The 22,217-nt window shown below is 42.3% G+C and overlaps 1 protein-coding gene across 4 annotated transcripts in view; it reads right to left on the bottom strand.

Annotated features, from left to right (window-relative positions):
- mtmr4 (myotubularin related protein 4) overlaps positions 1 to 22,217 on the bottom strand; it is a 59,412-nt gene that overhangs the window by 11,122 nt on the left and 26,073 nt on the right. For all 4 annotated transcript variants that reach the window (XM_084073352.1, XM_084073349.1, XM_084073351.1 and 1 more), the window contains exons 3-11: positions 18,348 to 18,437; positions 10,004 to 10,120; positions 7,960 to 8,042; positions 5,766 to 5,932; positions 5,313 to 5,409; positions 4,132 to 4,245; positions 2,888 to 3,087; positions 1,325 to 1,453; positions 516 to 627 (exon numbers count right to left, since the gene is read on the bottom strand). In XM_084073352.1, coding sequence (XP_083929478.1) covers positions 516 to 627; positions 1,325 to 1,453; positions 2,888 to 3,087; positions 4,132 to 4,245; positions 5,313 to 5,409; positions 5,766 to 5,932; positions 7,960 to 8,042; positions 10,004 to 10,120; positions 18,348 to 18,437 — 1,109 coding nt within the window. The remainder of the gene's footprint in view (positions 1 to 515; positions 628 to 1,324; positions 1,454 to 2,887; positions 3,088 to 4,131; positions 4,246 to 5,312; positions 5,410 to 5,765; positions 5,933 to 7,959; positions 8,043 to 10,003; positions 10,121 to 18,347; positions 18,438 to 22,217) is intronic.

Consider the following 22,217-nt stretch of genomic DNA (forward strand, 5'->3'; position numbering starts at 1 on the left):
ATAATGACTTTTGAAATTTAAAGTTTCAAATACAAAAGTAGTAGCAGTAGGCGAGAATTAGCAAACTGGACATTTAGACTGAATGTTTCCTTTATCCTCATCTTGCGCTAATGCACGTTTTGCCAGGTTTTATTCTTGTTGTTTCTCATAAGCGTGCATCCGTTGTCCGTCAACAACACAGTAGTCTGTGCCTTGACTTCAGTGCGCTGAGTCTCTCCCCCCCCGCCCCCCCCCCCCCCCGCTCCCTTGCGCTTCAACAACATGGGTTAAGGCTGTTCGCCTCACTGACACGTACGCATAGACACAGCATATACTGTGTGTAGATGAGATAGCTGTCCATCCCAGGAGAGGAACTGGGCTGGATAGTGGTTGCATTCCATCTCTATTTGGTGTAGAGATACTGAGGTCAAGAGTACAGTACGTACGTACATACGTACGTACAGACAGACAGACAGAGAGAGAGAGAGAGAGAATCTGGAGTGTCTGAGTGAGAAAGGTCAGAAGTGTTGACTTACTTCCCCGGGTCTGGGATCTGGCTACAGACAGTTCTCAGGGCCTGGAAACTGTTCCTGATGGCATGGATATTGGCCATTCCCATGAACATCACCTCACAATTAGGGTAGTACTCTAAACACAGAACAAACATACAAAAGTACATTGAATAAAGTCATGTGAATTTCCTAATGCAAAGACCAAACAGTTCAAGTGTTTCCATGAGGTGAGTTTCACGCAATTTTCCTTAAAAAATATCCATAATTGAAAAAACGTATACAAGTGGTACAAACACACACTCTAGGTGTAATAAATAATAATAAATAACTCTTTGTATGCCATGGCTCTATTGGTGGCTTTCTATAGTGTGTGTGTGTGTGTGTGTGTGTGTGTGTGTGTGTGTGTGTGTGTGTGAGAGCTAATCTTGCAAACTGCTGGACAATCAGCCACAGTAGTGCCCCCACTACTTTTTCTTTTCACATATATTTAATACTTAAAAACAAAAAAGTTCAATTTTATAAAGGAAGTAAATGAGACTTGGACCAGGCTGAAACCTTGCCCAATGTGGAGTCATACAACTGTATGTCATAGGCTGGCCACATGAATCCACATTGGAACCACACCATTCCCATATGGATTCCGAGATCCTCATGATTAGATTTTTGCAAGATGCATGTAAAACTGCCTTGAGTTTTAGAAAGAGTTTCACATTGTAACATAGTATCAATGCATGCTGCACTAATAACCATGTTAACCAATAGTAAAGGGAGTTTGAGAAGAGAGCAGATAGGAAAGATAAGTCTGAACAGCAGGTATTTGTGGAGACACTGACCCTCACACTCACAACCTCCACCCTTGGCCCGGTTGGCCACTGCAGCTGTGTAAGAGCGGGCATCAAGGATAAGCAGCTTCTGGGGCACAGAGCTGTCATCAGAGCCAGGGCTTCCTATCAGAGAGGAGTCTGGGCAAGACAAGTCCAGAGAGAGAGGGAGAGATGGGATTTGGTGATGACAAGTGGGAGAGGTGGGTTCAGGAGCAGGTGAACGAGGACAAATGAAGATAAGACGATTTACCGGTTCTATTCACCCTATACTCGTAAAAAGAATAGCACAAAAAAACAAATGTGTCAATTTGGACCTTTAAAAAAAAAATCTTAACAAAGTTATCAGTGTGCTTCACACCGATATGCCCCCCCATACTGATGACATCAGCACCAGGATCTAATCGGACCCCAGGTTAGGAAAGACTGCTCTAGAGCTAATCAATGCATCTCCTACTGATGCCATTACTGCACAATCTGCTACAGGGAGCAAATCAGCAGGCTAACAGCCCCTTACTCTGCAGCTAAAGAGAAATAGCAGTAATTACTCCGAGAGACAGTCTCTCCACTTAATCCATGTACCACTGCCAGTTATTTCTCAGCACAGCAGGTTGATATTGTGTTGTCACTGACATTGGGGTGGTTCATAGCCTCACCACTGGGACCAAATGGACCCTTTTCAGGTCTAGGACCGAATACCACCTGGACTTTCTCCCTTGAATCTCCCCCAACCGTTTGTCCCTCTCTGCCAACTGACTCAACAAAGAAACAAAAGAAACAAATTCCAAGGGGATGAAGTGTTCTGTGCAAAATAGGACTTGATGAAATTAAATGACTTTGATTCTGTGTTCTATTCAGTGGTGTAGTCTAGTTTATTGCATTGGGTATGCAGGGGTGTCAAACTGGCAGCTCGCGCGCCAGATAGGGTTTTGAGGGGACAAAATGAAAAAAAAAGAAGACAACCATTATTATGCATTTGTGCGGTGGGTATACAGAAATCATGGAGCTTTCTTATTGGGTATTTGGGGTATTCCTGCGTAGCACGTAGACTACACCATTGGTTCTACTAAAGTCTCATTCTCAGTTGAAGTCACACTGGTGAGGCTAGGCTTTGAGAAGATGCCATATTGGGATTGTGTGTGAGACAGAAACTTGGACGTATACTGTGGCTGCTGTGTGGTCAGGATTTTATATTTGTCCTTGAATTACGGTCATCAACAATACATGCAGAACTTGCATCCAAGTTCTAAAATGGGACATGCAAAAGTGATTTAACCCTAATGAATGCCGTCGGTCTATGCTGTTGACAATCCACAGCGAACCCCATTGAACAGGGGCATAATAGAGAATGGCAGGTTTCCAAGAATTTGAATCACGTTTAGCTTCATTATCAGTGGGTGGTTCCCTTAAGTCTAATAAGGTTAGTTTGGAGTTGGGGTTGAATGAATGAGCCAGATTGAGTTAGGCTTAATCTGTAAATGATAGCAAAAGTTGACAAGGCCATTTTCAGGAATAGAAATTTCAATCCAGATTTAAATGTACAGGATCAGGTGTAAACCAAACTATTGCTTTTACCAAAGTCACTGTCTGAGGAGTCCGGGCCTTCGCTGCGGGGCCGGGAGGCCGGAGCTGCACTGCTGCCCTTGGTACCAGGGTCCATGAGACAGGCCTTGGCGATGGAGGTCACCAGGTACTCGTCCTCAGTGTTCCGCCAGCCCCACCAGCTGATCTCAGGCTGGCTGCAACGAACGATCACAGCCCCATTCCTCTGGTGTCTGCCAAAAAGGAAGGACCACATGGTCAGTTAATACAGGAAGTAGACCGTTCCTAGCATTTACAGTGAATAAACAACTGAATGCGTAGAGAGGATGCCTGGGGAACAGAAGGTCACAGGTTCGATTCCAGGACCGCCCTAAACCGACTGGCCAGGAATAGTGATTCTAATGAAGCTATAGCCTGAATAGAATACTACATTTGTTTCTGTTGTGTAGATCAGTGGTTCTCAACCTTTTCAGGCCGCGACCCCCCAAAATAATCATATTTGAACTGGGGACCCTGACAAGCACTTGGAATTGTAGAAGTTGAGGCATTACATTTTGTTTGACTCTGTTCCACAGATAAATATTGTGAAAATAGCTGATCTACAAGCTCACAATGCCTCGCAACATGAGGCGTTGTGAGCTTGTAGATCGGCTATTTTCAAAAAGTTTGACTCTTTCTTATTTTATTTGACAATTTGGCCAATGTTTGACCAGTTCTTATAGTTTGTTGATTACTTTTAACACAGTAATGGTCTTTTTTTCTTTTTTTAAGGTCTTAAATTGTTAGTTAGTTAGTTTATTTGATCATCTTCACCACTTCATCAACATAAGCAAACTGTTACATGCATGAAACAAAGTAAATTGTCACTTCACTATCATCTGGGGACCCCCCCAAAATGATGTAGGGGGGTCCCCACCCACACGTTGAGAACCACGGTGTAGATGAAGCAGAGAAACTGGAAAACTTTTTGATAGCTGAATTTTTAAGTAGAGTTTGGAAATCTGCCATTATAAGCAACATAATAAAGACATGCATTTTAATATCCACAATCCCTCATAACTCTGCTCAGCTGTTTCCAATGCTCACTTGTTAATTGCACGGTCTTCTTTCTCTCATGTTCAGTCTATTATGTTACTATGGCTTAATGTGCATATTGCGTATTGCTTTTTGCAAATTGCATCGCTTGAATCCTGTATTGCTGCTTGCAGCTATACATATTTTTTGTTATTATAAATGATTTTATTAAGACAAAAGAGTGTACATGCATGTGAACACACCTGTAGACCACCGCAGGGATCCTTTTCCAGGATCTGAATGATGCCACACTTTCCAGCTCTTTGTCAGTGATCCATACTGGGACAAGCAGCTTCTGGGGGTAACTGGAGCACAGCCTGAGGAGAGGAGAGGAACTTTGATGTAGATGAGTGGGAAAGTAACAGTGATTTATCCAGCTAGCAGACAAACAAAAACATCAGCTAATTGTGTTTGTAAGATATTATTTTACTGGGTGAAAAAAGGAAACAACACAGAAAAGCTTGGAATAGAAATGTTTCTTGTCTAAAACACATAATATGGCCTACTCAACAGGGACACACTGTGTAGAATGCATAAGGCACAGAAGCCAGCATATTCTTATCTTCTCTGCTTTTGGGGTTACTGCCTCACTCCATCTGTCCTTTTGATCTCCTCTCCTATGATGTTACCTATTCACCTGCTGTTTGTCTTATGACTGCTCGGGAGGGAGGGAGGGAAGGAGGGAGGAAAACAATGACGGAGAAAGAGAGAGGGAGTGAAAGAGAGAGGAAACATAGAGCTACAGTGCTGAGTCATAGGCCTCAGCAGGCTATGGCGTATTTAATTAGCCAGTTGTCCTGTATGTCTGTGTCCCCTGACATGATGCTCTCTCTCTGGTTGCTCTAATCTCAGTCACCGTTCACTGTACAAGACTATACCATCCATAGACGCCTTGTACATTCTCAGTGTCTTTGTTTGTGCGTCCTGACTAGGGGGTACCTGGTAAGATATTTAGAGTCATGTTTGCACTTGCACTCATATCTCCTTGTTCTTTTATATTTTAGAGGGCATTCAACTGACTTCCCTCCAGTCTAAAATCAAATCCGACTTCAATGTGCAGGAAGCTAAAGCTATTTGTTAACAGAAAATAAATGTTACATTTAAAGATTCTCCTAAACGTACCTGTCTGACAGACATGTTGTGTTATTTTGTGCAAACACACACACCCACACAGGTTGTCCTTGAGACTGTCCGACTGTCATATGTGTCTTTCTGTGATATTAAGGTGACATTGTGGCTGGTCTCGTCTGAAAAATACTGAGTCACTCTCCAGACAGTGGGTCCTAACACGCTGCATTAACTGTAGCACAGAGAAAGAGACAGAGAGACTGAGACAGAGAGCGCTAGCGAGAGAGCTCTGGCTACGTTGGCTCATGTGACGTACTTGTAGTTGCAGTTCATATCCGACACTCTCCAGGCATTCTGCGTGTCAAAGCCCATCCTCCTGACCTCCATTTCCATTCTCTGACGCACGTGATCACCTGCATGCATGCATTGCACACGCACACACACACACACACACACACACACACACACACACACACACACACACACACACACACACACACACACACACACACACACACACACACACACACACACACACACACACACACACACACACACACAGGGCATGAGCTGGAGAGGGAACCGAACACGAGGCATAACTGGATGTCAACACAGTAATACTCAGAGAGGCATAGTTGAGCATCGGAGAATGCTGACTCTGTCTGCATTCTTCGATGCCCTTCTCTGCCTCTACTGTATGAGTGTGTGTGTGTGTGTGTGTGTGTGTGTGTGTGTGTGTGTGTGTGTGTGTGCGCGCGCGTGTGGTCACCTGGGCGACAGAGGTGGACATGCTGGTCTTCGTCATCTGCATTCCCACCCAGACACCAGGCATGGTACGCCAGGGCGAACAGGTCCTCCTGCCGTGACGGGTAGCCTATAGCTCGGTTCAGGCGCTTCACCCACTCCTGGCACTGCTTGAACGTGGCAAAGTGGCATCTGGGGGGAAACAGAACGCACACATTAGGAAGGAGAATACTGGGGTCCATTGACAAAGTGAGTCAAATGGCTTAATTAAGGCATTCTTTTCATGTTATTATTAATTAGTGAGGGGCCGCTCAGCCTTCAATAAAGTACAATTATGTGAGAGCTTATTGATGAGGAACCAAGGCCACCCTGATGCAGCTGCTGTTGGGTAAAGAAAACCTTCTTCACGTCTGAGAACAGATGCGGACAGCAGTGCCCTTTTTCAATGTCAAAAGATTCGATTATTCCCCTGATGAGGGGAGACCTTTGTAAATCCCACAGGGGAAATTCAGTTTCACCTTTCACCTTCACCGAGCTGATGGCTGCTCAGATGAACACTCTGGGGCGGGAGTTGATAGGGGTTAAGTGTCTTGGTCAGGGACATTTCGACACGTAGACATGGGTGGGCCAGGATGCGAACCGGTGACCTTCTGATTACCAGACGGCCTCTCTACCCACTCATGACTTTAGTAAAAGCTGGCACTGTTGCTTTTTACAAGTTGAGTTAAGACATCATATGTTATTGTTCATGAATTGACAATGATCTCATCATTGCCAATGTGATATGGTAAGCAACACTGCAACAGTAACAAGGACAGACAACTTTAGTACCATTGCTAATATTATTACGTTGCCGTTTATGCAACACTCTGTGACCACCAAGCAAACTCTATTCCTGGAACTATTGATTAATGTATTAACGGGGAACAGTGCTGGAAGCTGGACATTTAAGCTACATTGGGCCTTTCAGACAGAGTAAAGCCATTGTGGAAATCAGTCAGCACATTACCAGAACTGTGTGTATATATACACACACACTGTGTGTGTGTGTGTGTGTGTGTGTGTGTGTGTGTGTGTGTGTGTGTGTGTGTGTGTGTGTGTGTGTGTGTGTGTGTGTGTGTGTGTATATATATACACTGTATGTATATATATATCGTCGGTGTCCAGGACGAACCAGTTAACTCCTTTTTCATCTTTTTTTTTTCTCTTCATAAATCAACGCTATTGAACACCCTTTAGGTCTGTGTAAAAAATCTAAACATTTGAACCAATGAAAAGTATTAAAAAGCGCCTCTGACGAAAACTCCCAACGCCATTGGATCCTCAAACTGTCCGTCAAAAACAAACAACTCCCCCCTCTCCTCTACAGCGCTGCCTTTTAACAGCATGAGTAGTGCGCACTGCGCAGTGAACGAGGAGGAGGACCACGTAAACAAACTCCCCGCAGTCTGTTAAAACAGTCTGCAGTGTACCTGTTTATCAAACTTAGCACTGACGCTAATGTTATGAAAACAAGTAATTATATTTCTAAAATCTATGAAGTGTTTAATGAGGAGAGCAATGTGACAAGAAGAAAGGCGTTCATAGCATTTCTGTCGGCTAGTTCTACTACCTCATTGCAGAAGTTATTGTAATATTTAAAGTCCTGTTTATTATTGTAGGCCTATATAATAAGTGTCATGAAGCATCAGGGCATTAATTCACACATTGTTGTGATGCATTGTGAGCTTGGAGATCCATTGTTAGCTTTTGAGAATTTGTACCCTTTTGAAACCTCTCCCTCAGCAGCGAGTGGAGCTATTGTTGTTTGGACACCTAACTCCACTTCAGCTTGATTTCTGCTCGTCTGAAACTACTAACTCCACTTGCGCTGGGTAAAGTGTTGATTTACCCGCGATTTGGGTACAGTGTTGATAATATAATGACACATGCAAGTATCTGACAATATATAAAGTCACTATACCAACTTTGATGAGGCAGTATTGCTTTGTTTTAAAAAGATAAGGTTTTCTTCATTTCCTGAAAAACGTATATTTTGTTTTTTCGTTTCCTGAACAATGAGCGTTTTGGAGTTAGCAGTTTCGCGCTGGACAGCAGAGATATGCGTGTGTGTGTGTGTGTTGTTCCTGTACTTTCATCTAGTTTGCACTGCAGTCACATTAGTCAGTCAGCAGAGCTAGGATGATGCCTTAAGTGGTGCGGTAGGCTGCACTCCTTACCTGACGACTTTGGAGTCCTTGCAGATGATGTGAAGCTGGAACATATCCCTGCTCTCCACGCACTCTATGAGCCTTAGAGGCACCTGTAGAGGGAGACAGCGAGCAGACCCGGTCAGCCTGGGAGGTCTTTGTCAAAGCAGACATATTTTAGTACTGACCAACCCCTGATATAGTACAGACAGGCAGGATGAAGAGGCAAGCCGCTGCCACACAGCATACGTTCTACCCTCATGGGAGGATAGGTGCCAATAGCTCAACAACCCTGGAACTCTTGTTAGGCGCGATAAGCCACACACATCAAATCAGCAAATTATTCTAGGTCCATTGCATGGTTTATGCAGAAGGCTTGTGAGTGCTATTGTGGGCTGGATTGTTAATGAGGTCACTCCAAACAATTAATCTAATTCCTGACTGGGTTTGATCTTTGGCCAACTTGTCAGCACCAACGTGGAATGAACCTTGCATTGACTCCACAACCATTTCATGCCATGTAGTTCAGAATAGTAACATTTTTGGGAGACTCCACACAAGGAGGGCATAATTATAAAATGTCATTCTACAATCTGCATCCAATATTTGTCGAAACAAAAACAGAAACATTTGATTTTAAGGTACAATATAATTTGCCCATAGTGTGGTTTAACCACTTTCAACCTGTCGTCCCCAACATTTTCACTTTTGGAATAGCTGCTCTACAAGCTCAGAATGCGTCACAATGCGACCCATTGTTAGCTTGTAGATCGGCTATTTTTGCCGTTCAACACAATCATACGACAAAGTATAAATCAGGCTTAAGTGGTTAAAGCTCGAACACCTTGAAGAGTGCCTGAGTGACTAAATCCGTCTAGACTATGGCAGAGGGTGGCATTTGACACATGATGGTACTCACAGATATCTCATTGTCCACACCTGGGTAGGTCTATAACACAGTGACACCAGGGAGCACACGCACAGAGAGAGATAGAGAGACAGAGAGAGAGAGAGAGAGAGAGAGAGAGAGAACAGAGAGGGCGGACAGAAAGGAGAAGACACAAGGAAGACAGGAGGAAATGAAAAAAACAAAAAACAAAAACAAAAAAAACTATTAAACCAAAGGTCCAACACAAAAGGAAAATGAAGAGTTATAAGTTATGGGGGAGACAATTAAAGAGGTTGACAGATGAAAGATCACTGAAGCAGAGCAGATCAACAGGAACAGTGTGAACTACACATGATCAAGTAAACTGGAAATCATAGAGACAAACATGAATTGGGATGAAGGGGCAAAGGATAAGAAAATAGTTTAGAAGCCCAACTATGGGGGGAGGCGAGGTCGTTTTTACATTCATACAGTATACAGTATGGTGCTGGGGTTAAGGCAGGACAGAATATCAGTCTTCTCTGGGATGCAAGCTACTGTCTCCTGAACTTAGTGCCCTGATCTGAAACTGCTGTAAAAACAGTCAAGGTGAAATGTTGCAACCTTGTCAGTTAGTGGCAGACAGTGTATTTATGGACGGTGGATTTATGGCAACTTGTATTTTTTGGTCGAGCTGTGTTGGAAAAGATGACATGGATTTGGGGAGAAGGGGGAACTTCGCTGCCAGTAAATGCAAACAAATGGCCTGTTTGTGTTTGAGGAGAGGCTTGACGTCAGTAAAAGCAGACTGCTGGATTATGTTGCCAGCGAGGGTCGGACCTGTGGGAGCTAGATGCCATGTGAAAAAAAATCTCCTGCCTAAGGAGCTTTGCCGCTGCTTAAGTGCAAAGCTGGTCCAACAACTTCATGCCAACTTAGCGGGGGTATAGAGATACCCTGGCCCACCAAGATGTGATAATGTCTTAAAGGAGTTCACCTTATGCAAAGTACTATTAGCTATTTTGCTTGGTTAGCAGCATAACCTGTTGTATTATTTGTATATAGGGAGAAATGTAAATTATGTCATGTGTTCAAATTAAAGTGTATATAGCCTCCTCTCTCATACTTTGGTTAGCTTTGCTGCCATTAACCGTAACACTCAGGTACCATTTGAGCTAAAGTACAGGGTCTACACATTGCTCTTACATTGATGACAGAGTCCTTGAACTTAATGTGGAGCCTGTAGTTGGAGATGGCAATGACGGCTTCATCGGCACGGCCAAGATATTCCACCCCTTCCCCCTGAAGAGCTGGGAATGGCACCTGTAAGGACACAAGACAACCACATCATAAGCACATCATTTTTAGTCAATCGATCAATTTATGGCATTTACTGGACAGTTTACACATTGCCTGTATGTTTATGTCCTTTCAAATCCAACACTTGACTGCCAAGGACGTATGTTTAAGTCTTTAAAAAAAACACACACACACACACACACACACACACACACACACACAACTTAGGAATGATCCCTTGACTCAGAGAAGGAATGGACGGAAGTGACCTCATCCCAAAAAAGTCACTTTTGTCCACTCCTATATTAGGATTTGTAGAAAAACACGGCAAGCTCGGATTTCTTCTTTTTTTTTGCGAAAACAAGCCTTATTCAACGGCGATAGCAACAAATTGACCGATAGCGGTAAAAATGTTTTTGCTCCGGTGGCTAGAGGAGACCCTCCCCCACCCTCCAGACACCCTTTGTTTACTTCTGTGACTACAATGTGGCTTCCACGGCTCTCCAAAGATCGTCAATTTAAGGTAAAAAACACTGGCATGGGGATGAAAATGTATGTTTTAATCTCAGGCAGTCAATGTGTTAAAAGAGTCACAGGCAGGGAGTGCAGCGGAGGGAGGACATCCTGGGTTTGGGAATCGAACACAGGACACCTGGTTGACCCACCACAAAATATTACAAACAATACTTTCTCTATTGCCTCTTACTTTACCCTTGTTTGTTTAAACGTATTGCTTTTCTCTTTTTATTATCATTATTATTATGATTCATTATTTTATGTCTACAATGCTATTTTTGAAGCTGAAGCTGTGAATGTCATCTAATGGTTGTTCTTATGAATGTTGCATGAAGATCACCAAGCTAACAACCCTGCTCACCTCAGTGAAAGGCTATTAACTTTGAGGTTACAATTATCAACAAGCTATGTTCGCTGCAGCTGGGGAAGGGATGAAGCCTGACATGGTGTGTGTGTGTGTGTGTGTGTGTGTGTGTGTGTGTGTGTGTGTGTGTGTGTGTGTGTGTGTGTGTGTGTGTGTGTGTGTGTGTGTGTGTGTGTGTGTGTGTGTGTGTGTGTGTGTGAATAATGTCTGCTGGTAGATAAGGTCATGGTTTAGGTAGACTGACTGACTGGGCTGAATGTTCCACCATTAGTGAGCATGTGTAGGGGTCCAATTAGCACATAGTGGTATTATAGAAGGATCATTGTGAGCAGAGGGGCTTGTCATCTAGCTTGACTGAGCAGGCGGAAAACGAGGGTGGTCCGGAAGGAGGGAGTGTCTACATGACTGCTGATGTCACAGTGAGGGCTATCAAACTGTCCATTAACATTCCTAGTTGCACTACCCGGTTTATTACAGCCGCAACCAGGCTCCTGCTGGAACGCGACCCCTGCATTAAGATAATTGGTTCCCATCAGAGGATAATAGAACACATTTTTCATCTCGTTTCGAAGCAAGGACATTAAGTGCTTCAAAAGCCAACCACGTGGAAAGGGACACACAGCCGTGCTTGCCAACTTCTAAATGACGCTTCCATTCATCTAAAAATGGAAGCATCTTTATCGGTCAAACTGGCCAGCCGCACAACTTCACATGACAATGAAGTTTCCATCCGCTGTAGTTCAGCCAATGCAATTCAGCGCTTCCCAACGAACGTCTCACTGAGAGAATTATGTGGAAGAGATAAAATCACTTTCCGTTACCTAGAACAGCGTGTGCTTTCTGTCAGCTGATGTGTGACAATACTAATGATAACAACTACGCACACACACGCGCGCGCACGCCCACACGCACGCGCACACACACAATCTCAGTCTCAGTTTCTTTCAACCATAACTTCTACACGGTTGCCTGTCCAGACACAGTCTCTGACGACTGTAATCGTAATTGGGGACACAGGGCCTAGTCATTCGATTCCTGATAAGCCACGCTACATTGTTGCCTGGAGACCACATATTGCACTACCCCATTGTGCATTAGCATGCAAGCTGCTGAGTCACGGAGAGAGGAGGACCTGCAGGTGCACTGGTGCATGATGATGACGGCAGGCATGCAACGAGCGGGACCATGGAGGGATTCTCGTAATGACAGTGACGAAGGTGCCCACTCCAAGCAGCGCCATTAACCGAAGCATAATGATGGAGGAAAAAAAAGTATGGCCCTACAGTAGCATTTCACAGGAGGGATTTACAGTGGTAAACCTTGATCTTATTTATATGATATGTGTCCACTCTAGTTCTCAGCTACAACCCACACAGGCCAAATAATTGTCGCTCAAATAATCGCGATTAACGATTTAATTGCGCTTCTGTCGTTGAACGTTGGAACGTTATGAATACAAGTTACATTTCTGTTTGGCTTTTAGGGTTCCTAACTGCACAGGGCAGATCAGGGACAAATATCTTAAATAATTTAACACATTCACTGCCAGGGGTTTTCTAAAACAGGCTGTAGCTTCTGCCAGCATTTTTAAGCATTCTGACTAATCTTTCAAGAACCACAGAATATTTAATTAAATTTTAATTGTGTTTTTGTTATTGAATACTTGACCATAAACATATATGAATACAAATAATATTTCTGTTTGCATGTTAAGCTTTGTAAGCAAAATTTGCACAAGGCAGAAATGACAAATAACTTAAATATATAAAGAAATTACTGATATATTTAACACATTCACTGCCAGGGGCTTTCTAATGCAGAAGCTACCTGCCAGCATTTTTAAGCATTCTGACACATTTTTCAAGAACCACAGAATATTTATCTCCAGTATGATCGATCCCCTAATGGTTGCTAATCACGGAGGGTTTCACTGTGCTTCCATGAAGAAAAAATAAATGTCATCGCGACCTCCCGTTCGCTTGTTATACCCAGTTGAAAATAGCATGTTTCGACAAAAATACATAGTAAAACCCAGGAGCCGATATACAGAATATTTCCCAAATACTTTAACCAATAAGTGAATGGAGGAGTAAATCTTTGGATCGCATTATCTCCTGGTTTTATGTGAAAAACAAAAAAAACAAAAATGACGGCGATCTCGGTCAATGGCGGTGAACAGGTGGATTTTAAATGACGGAGATCTCCAAATGGTGGAAATAGACGATCTACAAACACGTCACATCGTGACGTGTTTTGAGATTGTAGATCTGCTATTTCCACTATTTTTGAAAATGTTTGAAAATATATGAACATTTTTCAACATGGAAACGATTATGACGATTAAGCAAAAACATTATTATTGCGGTTATCTCAAATAATTGCGATTAGGCGATTATGTAATAATTGTGACAGGCCAACTGAAACTACACTAACCTTATGTAGTGACTGATAAAGAAATGCAACTGCTGATAAAGTGGAAGCTGTTGGCTGAAATGCAGCTGTTGGGTTGACATAATATTGTCTCATAGTAGGCGGGGGGGGGATCCATTATCTATTATCTTCAATCTGTCATAGCAAGTAAATAATGGAGTGGAGGGGAGGCAATTCCATTTCAATTTCACCTCGACTGCCAACAGAAACGTCAGAATGTGACCACGGAAAGAACAGCGTGTACCAGCGGTGTTCTGTTCACTGTGTCTACGTGCTGCTCCACTGTGTGGCATGATCTATAATGTGTCCAGGGCCACGGTTAGCAATGGCATGCAGCCTTGGAGCTGCATTAAACAAGCTGTGTTCCGAATGTAGGTGCATGAGTCACTGGCAGCGGCTAGCGCTCAACAGAGGATATATAGTATCACGCTTCCTCTACACAGCCTTCGGAAACACAACTACACAATACATCTTTTAAGCGAGAGAGAGGGGGATGGGGGGAGGGGTCAAAGAGAAAAGTGGCACGTAATAATTTCTGACTTGCTTTGCGTGAGTCGTGACTTCCGATCCAAGCAGCCTGCGCACACATTCATGTGTGTAGGTAACCATGTGCACTGTACATATACTGTACGTATGGGAGGGTGAATGCAGATCAGCACGTACATGCAGCCACCATGTGTGTATAAGAACATTACGCAGGGATAACACATTTTACAGCTATGAGACATCAGCCATGAACTCATTGAACTCATTACATAAAAGCATGACAAAGGCAGCAGGAGATTGTGAATCAATGTGTGAATGCAAGAGAGAAGGGAGCTATACGAACTGAGAGAGAGAGAGAGAGAGAGAGAGAGAGAGAGAGAGAGAGAGAGAGAGAGAGCAACAAATACTGTAGATAGCTTGGAGGATACATTTATGGCAAGTCTAGTTGCCAAAAGAAATAACAAAGACCTTCAAAACATACCTACATGACATATATTACTTATATATAATATATATTATATATTAAAAACCTGTTCTGAATGTGTTCCATGCCCCATTCTCATTTGCATTCATAAATGCAATGTGTATGAAGCTGTTATAATAGATGATATAAACTATTTAATTGTGTTTTTGGCATTGAATATTGGACCATAAACACAAACAAATTATATTAATTTTTGCATTTTAAGCTTTGTAAACAAAACTTGCACAAGGCAGATATGACAAATAACTTAAATATATAAAGAAATGACATAATATTTGTATCTACAAGCTCACCTATTTCTGCTTTTTGGGAAAATGTTTGAAAATGTAAGAACATATTTCAAATCAACATTTGATATTTGACAGCAAAAATAATTGCGATTATCTCAAATCATTGCGTTTAGGCGATTATGTAAGAATTGAGACAGGCCTACGACACTGCCAACTATTCCGAACTAATTTAGCACGGAGGCCACAGTTGTCACCTATCGCACTTCTGTCACTAACAGTAGCACCTTTGACATGGAATACATTTAAAAACCTCTTGCTTCACTAGCTTAAAGAGCTGTAGACAGAAAAAAGCGGTCCAAGTAAAGAGACAACTTAGGTCCAGTTTACTAAGTCTAGAGGATTTAAATGGTTAATACAGTTTTGTTTGCCTTGATAACGTTTGACAGAAGGTGTCAATAGCTTTGGGAATGACAACTTAATTAACTGTGTGTGTGTGTGTGTGTGTGTGTGTGTGTGTGTGTGTGTGTGTGTGTGTGTGTGTGTGTGTGTGTGTGTGTGTGTGTGTGTGTGTGTGTGTGTGTGTGTGTGTGTTAGTGATGCGCGGGGTCGGTTTTTTCATAACCCGCCACGCCAGCCCCGCCACGGAACCGAACCCGCCCCAACCCGACCCGCAAAACGATATATAAATCAACGACTCGCCCCGCCCTGTGACCCGCGGTGAAAAAAAGAGAAGATAATCATGAGTGAGTGTGAGTGAACTGCTGCGCGACACCGTACATCAGTATAAACAAATGAATATATGTTTTGTCCTTTACATCTCATTCAACCTTAATATACAAAACCTACAGCTTGTGTTTAGTTTTGTTAATGTTAAATCTGGGAACCCATCGCCAAATGAAAAGGAAAAACAGCGCCCTCTGCTGTTTTTTACTAGCAGAATCTGTTCTTGAGAGATTAGTTAATGTTATACATGAATGATGGCGCAAGGGAGGTTGATTACTTGTCTTAGTTGCCTGAAATGTGTGTCACTAACTTTCGCCACTAACACTTTATCCATTGCAGACAGACAGTCACTTTGCTTGCTTGTATAATATCCACGACCCATACAAGTTCTGGCTTTGACGGGTTTTATTATCGTCAAGTGGGTCCGGCTTGGTTCAGATTCTATCACTTCGGGACCCTGGTTCTTTTTATCATTACACCCGAGCGAACCACCCGTATGCAGCGCTGATTAGGTGACGCAGTTGTGTAAAGCTTCATTTGTGCTTCGCCGTATGGCGGTGTTGTTGCGTATCGAAAATAGCAGACATACTGTACAAGCCCACAACGGGGCGCGTTGCGACGTGTTGTGAGCTAGTAGGTCTGATATTTTCAACGCGCAACGCCATGGTACAAAGAATAGGCTGATCTATCGGATAACTGCAGCGCTGTGAGACACAGCAGCATCATCAGGCTGTCGGGAATGAACCCACACTGACATTGTCAGATCATGATACAAACTTTAAATAATTATGATGGGTTTTAATGGTAGTTTTATCCAAATATTAATATTAATAATAGGCTTAAATGTGATTTTTTTTTGCGTGTGAGAGTGGTGTTACCCGCAGCCCGCATAATTGCCTCTGAAATCTTGACTCGTCCACCCGCGCCGCAGGTTGACCTGCGGGTAAAGGGTCGACCCGCGCATCACTAGTGTGTGTGTGTGTGTGTGTGTGTGTGCGTGTGCGTGCGTGTGTGTGTGTGTTCAGTGGACACTGAAAAAACCTGACATTTGTTCCTGGAAGAAGGAGTTATTCATGCACCCCAGGAGTGAACAGCTATGCGGTCTGACATCCAATGTGATGTCTGCTCGTACAAGAACAACAACTGACCCAGTCAGCTTTCTAAATAAGCCTGTGTGCGGTTAAGACCTTGTCTAAATGAAGAACATTCAAAAGGTATTTTTCCATTTTCTCTCCAATATGTAATTGCAATTCCCCATGTTTACTGGGGTCCCTGTCGCTGCCAACCTCTATTGTTGGCTTTGGGTGGGGTAATATACATTAGTCTCCAGATGCTTCTTTTCACTAGATAGTTTCCCCAGGAGAGTATAACATGTGTGCTAGGCCTGTCCCCTGAAAGTCGACGAATCGATTAGTCAAGAACCCCTGAGCCAACGCAAATTTGATTCGAGCCGTCTGTTTTTTTTTGTCAAATCATTTTATAGCGTCAGTTACTAGTAGGCTATCTATACGATGCGGAGCTCTGGTGTGTCATGTACTTCTAATTTAGTCCATCTACTTCCTGTAAATAGACTTAAAAATAAAACCAGTTGAGTACTCATATTACAGGAGACTCTTATTTTGAAATCCGCCGTTTTGAAAGGAAATACTTCTTCTGTTGCTGCTAATCTACTATGACGCTTGTCAGAAGTAAATAAGATATCACGTGGATTAAACTCAAGATTTTGGGTTTTTTGGATTTTTGTTTTTTTGGCAAATTTATGATATGAAAACCATGCTCCTGTGACTTAAACAATGTACACCGTTTGGAATTGTGTTAAACTCTTTGAACCTCTGCAGCATTAGGTGAGTGGACTGGTTAATTATCTCATGCTGGCTAAAGTAGCGCTGCGGTAAAGAGACGTCCACACAGCTGTAGCTCTGATAAAAAGGTGACTGTGCAATTATCAGGTTTATCTTGGTCTTTTCTCTTTACCGTTATTTATTTTGTCTTGCACCAGGGACTACTGGATCTGCAACATAGCTATTTGATATAGTAGCGTTGTGCTCCGAACTGTATGTAGTCCTACACAGGATCGTTGTCAATTAAAATAAGCCGTAAAAACAACTCGTCGACGAGTCACATTAAACCCCCGACTCCGAGTCGACTAGATAAATGAGTCGGGGACAACCCTAATGTGTGCAGGGGTTCACAGCCATCTCCCCCAGATCCCCTCCCCACTGAACAGGCACCCCAAACAACTAGAAGGGCTGGGTGATATGACTTCAAATAGAGTCGCACCGCCGATCCTACTGATATTCCCATATATGGATCTGTTGGGCTCTGACTTTGGAAGTAATGCATTGGCAGTCTCTGGCTGCTACTCTAACACAACTGTAGCTTTACCACAAACTTCTCCAGCACCACACCAGGAGCTGAGATTAAAGATGAGCTCACAGTCTGGAGAAGTTCAACAACCAGTCCGGTTCCCTCATTCATGGCCATCTAATCCACAGACAAATAGTGGGTGATTGTTGGAATAGCTGGATCATTACTGTGTAGCACTGGTTACTAACCCATTCAATCCGGGAACGCATTTGTGTCATTTTAGACATCTTTGGCAGATATACAAGCTCATAGCGTGGCACTCGGTGCCGCGCTATGAGCTTGTAGATCTGAAAAATCGTGAACATTTGTGCAAATCTTTGAATATATATTTTTTAAAGCGAACATTTGTATAAAATATTTTGTTCCAGGGACCTCCAGAAGCAAAGATTTGAGTTTAAAACGTTCGCTTCAAAAAACATAACACTCACAGATTTGCACACATTTTCACAATTTTTCAAAAATAGGCAAAGTATAAAATAATGGTTATAGGCAGCTCAAATCTAAAATGACAGAAGATGCGTTCCTGGATTGAATGGGTTAAATAGCCAATCTTGTTGATGTATCTGTCTGTTATGTCTTATAAAAAAAACTATAAAAACTAATATATATATATAAACATTTAAAAAAAGAGTATCATAATTCTAATATTACCTGAAGGCTCTCGTCTTCCTTCACCAGCTCCTTCTGGGGGAACAGGTCTTTGGCCTTGATGTACTCCAGACTTGGAGGCCCCTCTTCACCCTGCAACAACAAAGGCAAACGTGGTCAGCCGACTTGCTTTGCTTTTACGCCAGTACAGTAAAACATGTCTTCTAACCAAGGTTATGTCTCAGAAAATGCTAAAGCCCCGTTCACAAGGAACAAGAGGACATTAATGAGTACATGGGCACATGAAGTACAAAGCCAGTTTATTCAATGCAATGTGAAACTACAGGACATAAGTATCTTTGTGGTCATTGCTAAAACATCTCAGACAAATTACTCTCTACCCTCTAAAATGTTGCTGAATTTAGCATTATTCATTACACTACTTGGCTTCTCTTCCAAGAAACTAAACGTTAGGTGGAATTTCACTATCACATACTAGGGCATATTCACAAGCATCATTTAGCAGCTTAAGTATTGACAATGAAATATCTCAAATTCAACTCAACTTCAATTCAACTGTTCAGAGACAAAGTCAGAGACAGTGATTATTTCTCCAATAATGGAAGCAGAAAGGGGCATTTATAGAAAGCTCAATGAAACAAATGTTTGACACTTTTTACTCTGCGTCCAAAAATAAAGTACTATTGATACTTTGGCTACCAGTATGCGGCCACCTTCTTGTCTATTGAAGACTACAGCATTCTCCTGCATAGTGTTTGACACTGCCTAATGACAGCATTATTGGCTTGTAAAACTAATGTTGGAGCTGCAGCAATTGCATTTTGTAGTCTCGGTTGCTTGGGTCCAGAACATCAGTTATGACGTAGGTCAAACATTTACCTTGCACCTGATGCCAACAGCTGCAGTCTCAGACAACATGGTGCCAAAGTCTTGAGCAAACAAAGAAATTGTGGCTTTAGAAAATACAGGAATGCCTGTACTTCTGTGGGAGCTAATGAGTAATACAACCAATGTGTAGGTTTATCAAGGGAGCCTTGTGAACTGCTAAACCATCAACATGAAGGGTGCAAAATCCTGAGTGTCTAGAATGCCTGTAACACCACAATAGTAGTGAACACGAGAGGAATAGAAGGGGCAATCACCTTTGTCCTTTCTGCCTGGGATGACCAAGTTTCCCTTTCAGACTGAACAAACATTTCAACCAGGTCAGAAAATCATCTGGAATGAAGACCAACAGGGCCAAACGAAATTCAAAAGCTTTAAAGGCATTTCTATGCTGTAACTTTGTTTATTCCTGAGGAAGATTAATTTTGTTTAAGCGGTGCTCAGCCGCTTCTACAAGTGACTGTGTGTATGTCGGTCTGTTTGTAGCACAAACCCCTGGAACTGATTGGAAACTTATCACAAACAGCACGACTTAACAAGATGCATGCACAAACACTGGCTGGCACAAACGCACACTCACGCATGCCACACACACTATAGCTGCAGCCTGCTGTTTCGATCTTTAATAAGCAGTATTTGAAAATTCTAAAATCTAAAAGGCAGCATTATGTCAATGGTTTTGAGGCAGAGTAATTGAAACCGACGGCAACTAATAGTAATTAATACTTGTATAGCATGTATTGCGATTTAGTTAGCTTTGATAGGCTAACCAGGCAACCCAGACTACCCCATGAGGGGTTAAGCCTGTGAGCCTTCCTTCTCCTGCCGCTAGCAATCACCTCTTCTTAAATGGAATAGCTACTGAATCAGCTGTATTGTCACATCACAGGTTTACAGAAGTAAAAAAATGTACAAAAAAATGTGTGCAAGTTTCATCGGTCCAACGTTCTACAGGCGAGTGGTGTTAGCCGAGCTAAGCTAACCTAACGATTATGTACTTAAAAGTTGCACAAGAAGGAAAAAACAATTGTTTCTCTTTCCTAACAGTACACGCAGATAGACACGCAGGAACAGTGCAGTGCATCTATGATAAAGTGGTGGAATTACTACTGGAACAAAATGTAGTGATCAGTCATCATGACACGCACGTGATGTGTACAGTATTATTATGGCTCTTTAAATTTAACATTTGGCCAGTAAATTTGGCCAGCCAAACCCTGGTAGGACCAGCAGATGGCATGTGCTTTTTTGTAACTTTGTCTGCTCCACAATTAAACTACTCTAAAATCGAATTGTCAAAATAAGTCAATAAGAAAAACTGTGAAATTATAACCAACTGGACTTTCCTACTGCACCATACAGATATCAAAGCAAATCACACTGTTGTTCGCAATAGCCCAGTCCTTTTCATATTCTTTTGATACAAATTCAAATCGATTAAATAAAATAATAAAAGGTCTGATTCTAAAAAACTCTATATACATTCTAGCCAACATGCAGCAAAACCCAAACAGGAACCCATCGATCTCCTACAGTAGTTAATGTTTTCTTCTAAATAAATTGCGTAGGAGGAAACAATTCTTCCTTTTCTCACTCTCTCCATTGTGGGTGTCTCGGCAGCAGATGGTCATCTCAATCTCTCAGTGCCTCCAATCAGACACTTGAGTCTAGGGAGCTTTGTGCTCCACAGACAGACTAGACAGGCACCCTTGGCAAAGATGAATTTGGACACAACATACACCAAAAAACACATCTGTGTTCACTGTGCTTTTTATGTTAATCATGTAAGTTGTTACTATAACTGTGTTTTCATACTTTTAAATAACTCAAAATATTGATATTGACATTTTGCACCACTAGAAGTGTCTAAAAAAACATATTACCACCAGGCTTTGGGATGCATCATTATCACTGAAAATGTGCGGTAGTAGTTTTTTAAAATGTGATTTGATTTGAACAATGGCCATTGTCTTGGTTCTGGATGCTACGGACTCAATATAATATAGCAAAATGGATCAAATAACAACAGTTCGTTATAGGCTAGGACAAGCGCACAGTGCACAAAATAAAAGCAATGGCGGGGAAACCCCCTGAGGCCTAATCATACAGACCCCCTGCCATGTGAGCAGTCATTACATCTGTTGTCCTCGGGTTTAAGCCAGTGATTTAACCATATGACAAGCACATCGCCCACTGGGCAGAATGGGAGGAAATAGAGACAGTGTGCCAAGAATAACAGCCCCTCCTCACCATGTCACCAAACTCAACCTGGCTGATTGGCTGAACTGGGAGATAAGAGGGGAGAACCTGAAGTCTGTATCTTTGGCTATCGTCTCTTTGTCATGGTGAAAGGAGAATAAAAAAAACAAAATAAAGAAAAGGAGAACCAAGAGCCATGAATTCAAGGATAAGTCAATAGTTTACAAAACTATTTGAAACTATATTCAAGATTGAGTCAAAGACATTAGTCTAGAATAATTGCACTATGCTATTAATTACAACATTGATACTAGCAAAACATCAGTTGAACATCAGTCTGTCATATGTGTGGAGGAGCAATACAAAAAGGCAACAAAATTAACAAAACACTTTGTGGTGTGGAATGGATAGGAAGACAGTATCTTAGTACATGTTGAGTAGAGCATCTCCTGATGTCTTTGCACACTCTGGATGTTTAGCACACACTGGATGTTTAGAACAAGAGGTATCAAACAAAGCTGCGGGCTAAATCTGAAAATCCCACTAAAAGGGAGCATCACTTGCATCCACAGTTGTGGAGAGCCAGAGCTACATGATACTAAGTGAAGGTGTAATCACACTTTATAGGAGAGCCATCATCACCATCATCATGGTCATCACGATTGACAACAGGCTCCATGTCCTCCTGCTAATGTTCAAGCTAACATTGTGTTTTGATTGAAGCACTGCAGGACCCTCAAGCGGTGACAGTGAATGACGGGGTGAATGTGACAGAACAGAAAACAATATTCCAACTGACTCATAGCAGGACCAATGAAGCTGCCAAAC

The sequence above is a fragment of the Gymnoscopelus microlampas genome (assembly GCF_963454915.1).
Source record: "Gymnoscopelus microlampas genome assembly, chromosome: 12".
Taxonomy (NCBI): Eukaryota; Metazoa; Chordata; class Actinopteri; order Myctophiformes; family Myctophidae; genus Gymnoscopelus; species Gymnoscopelus microlampas.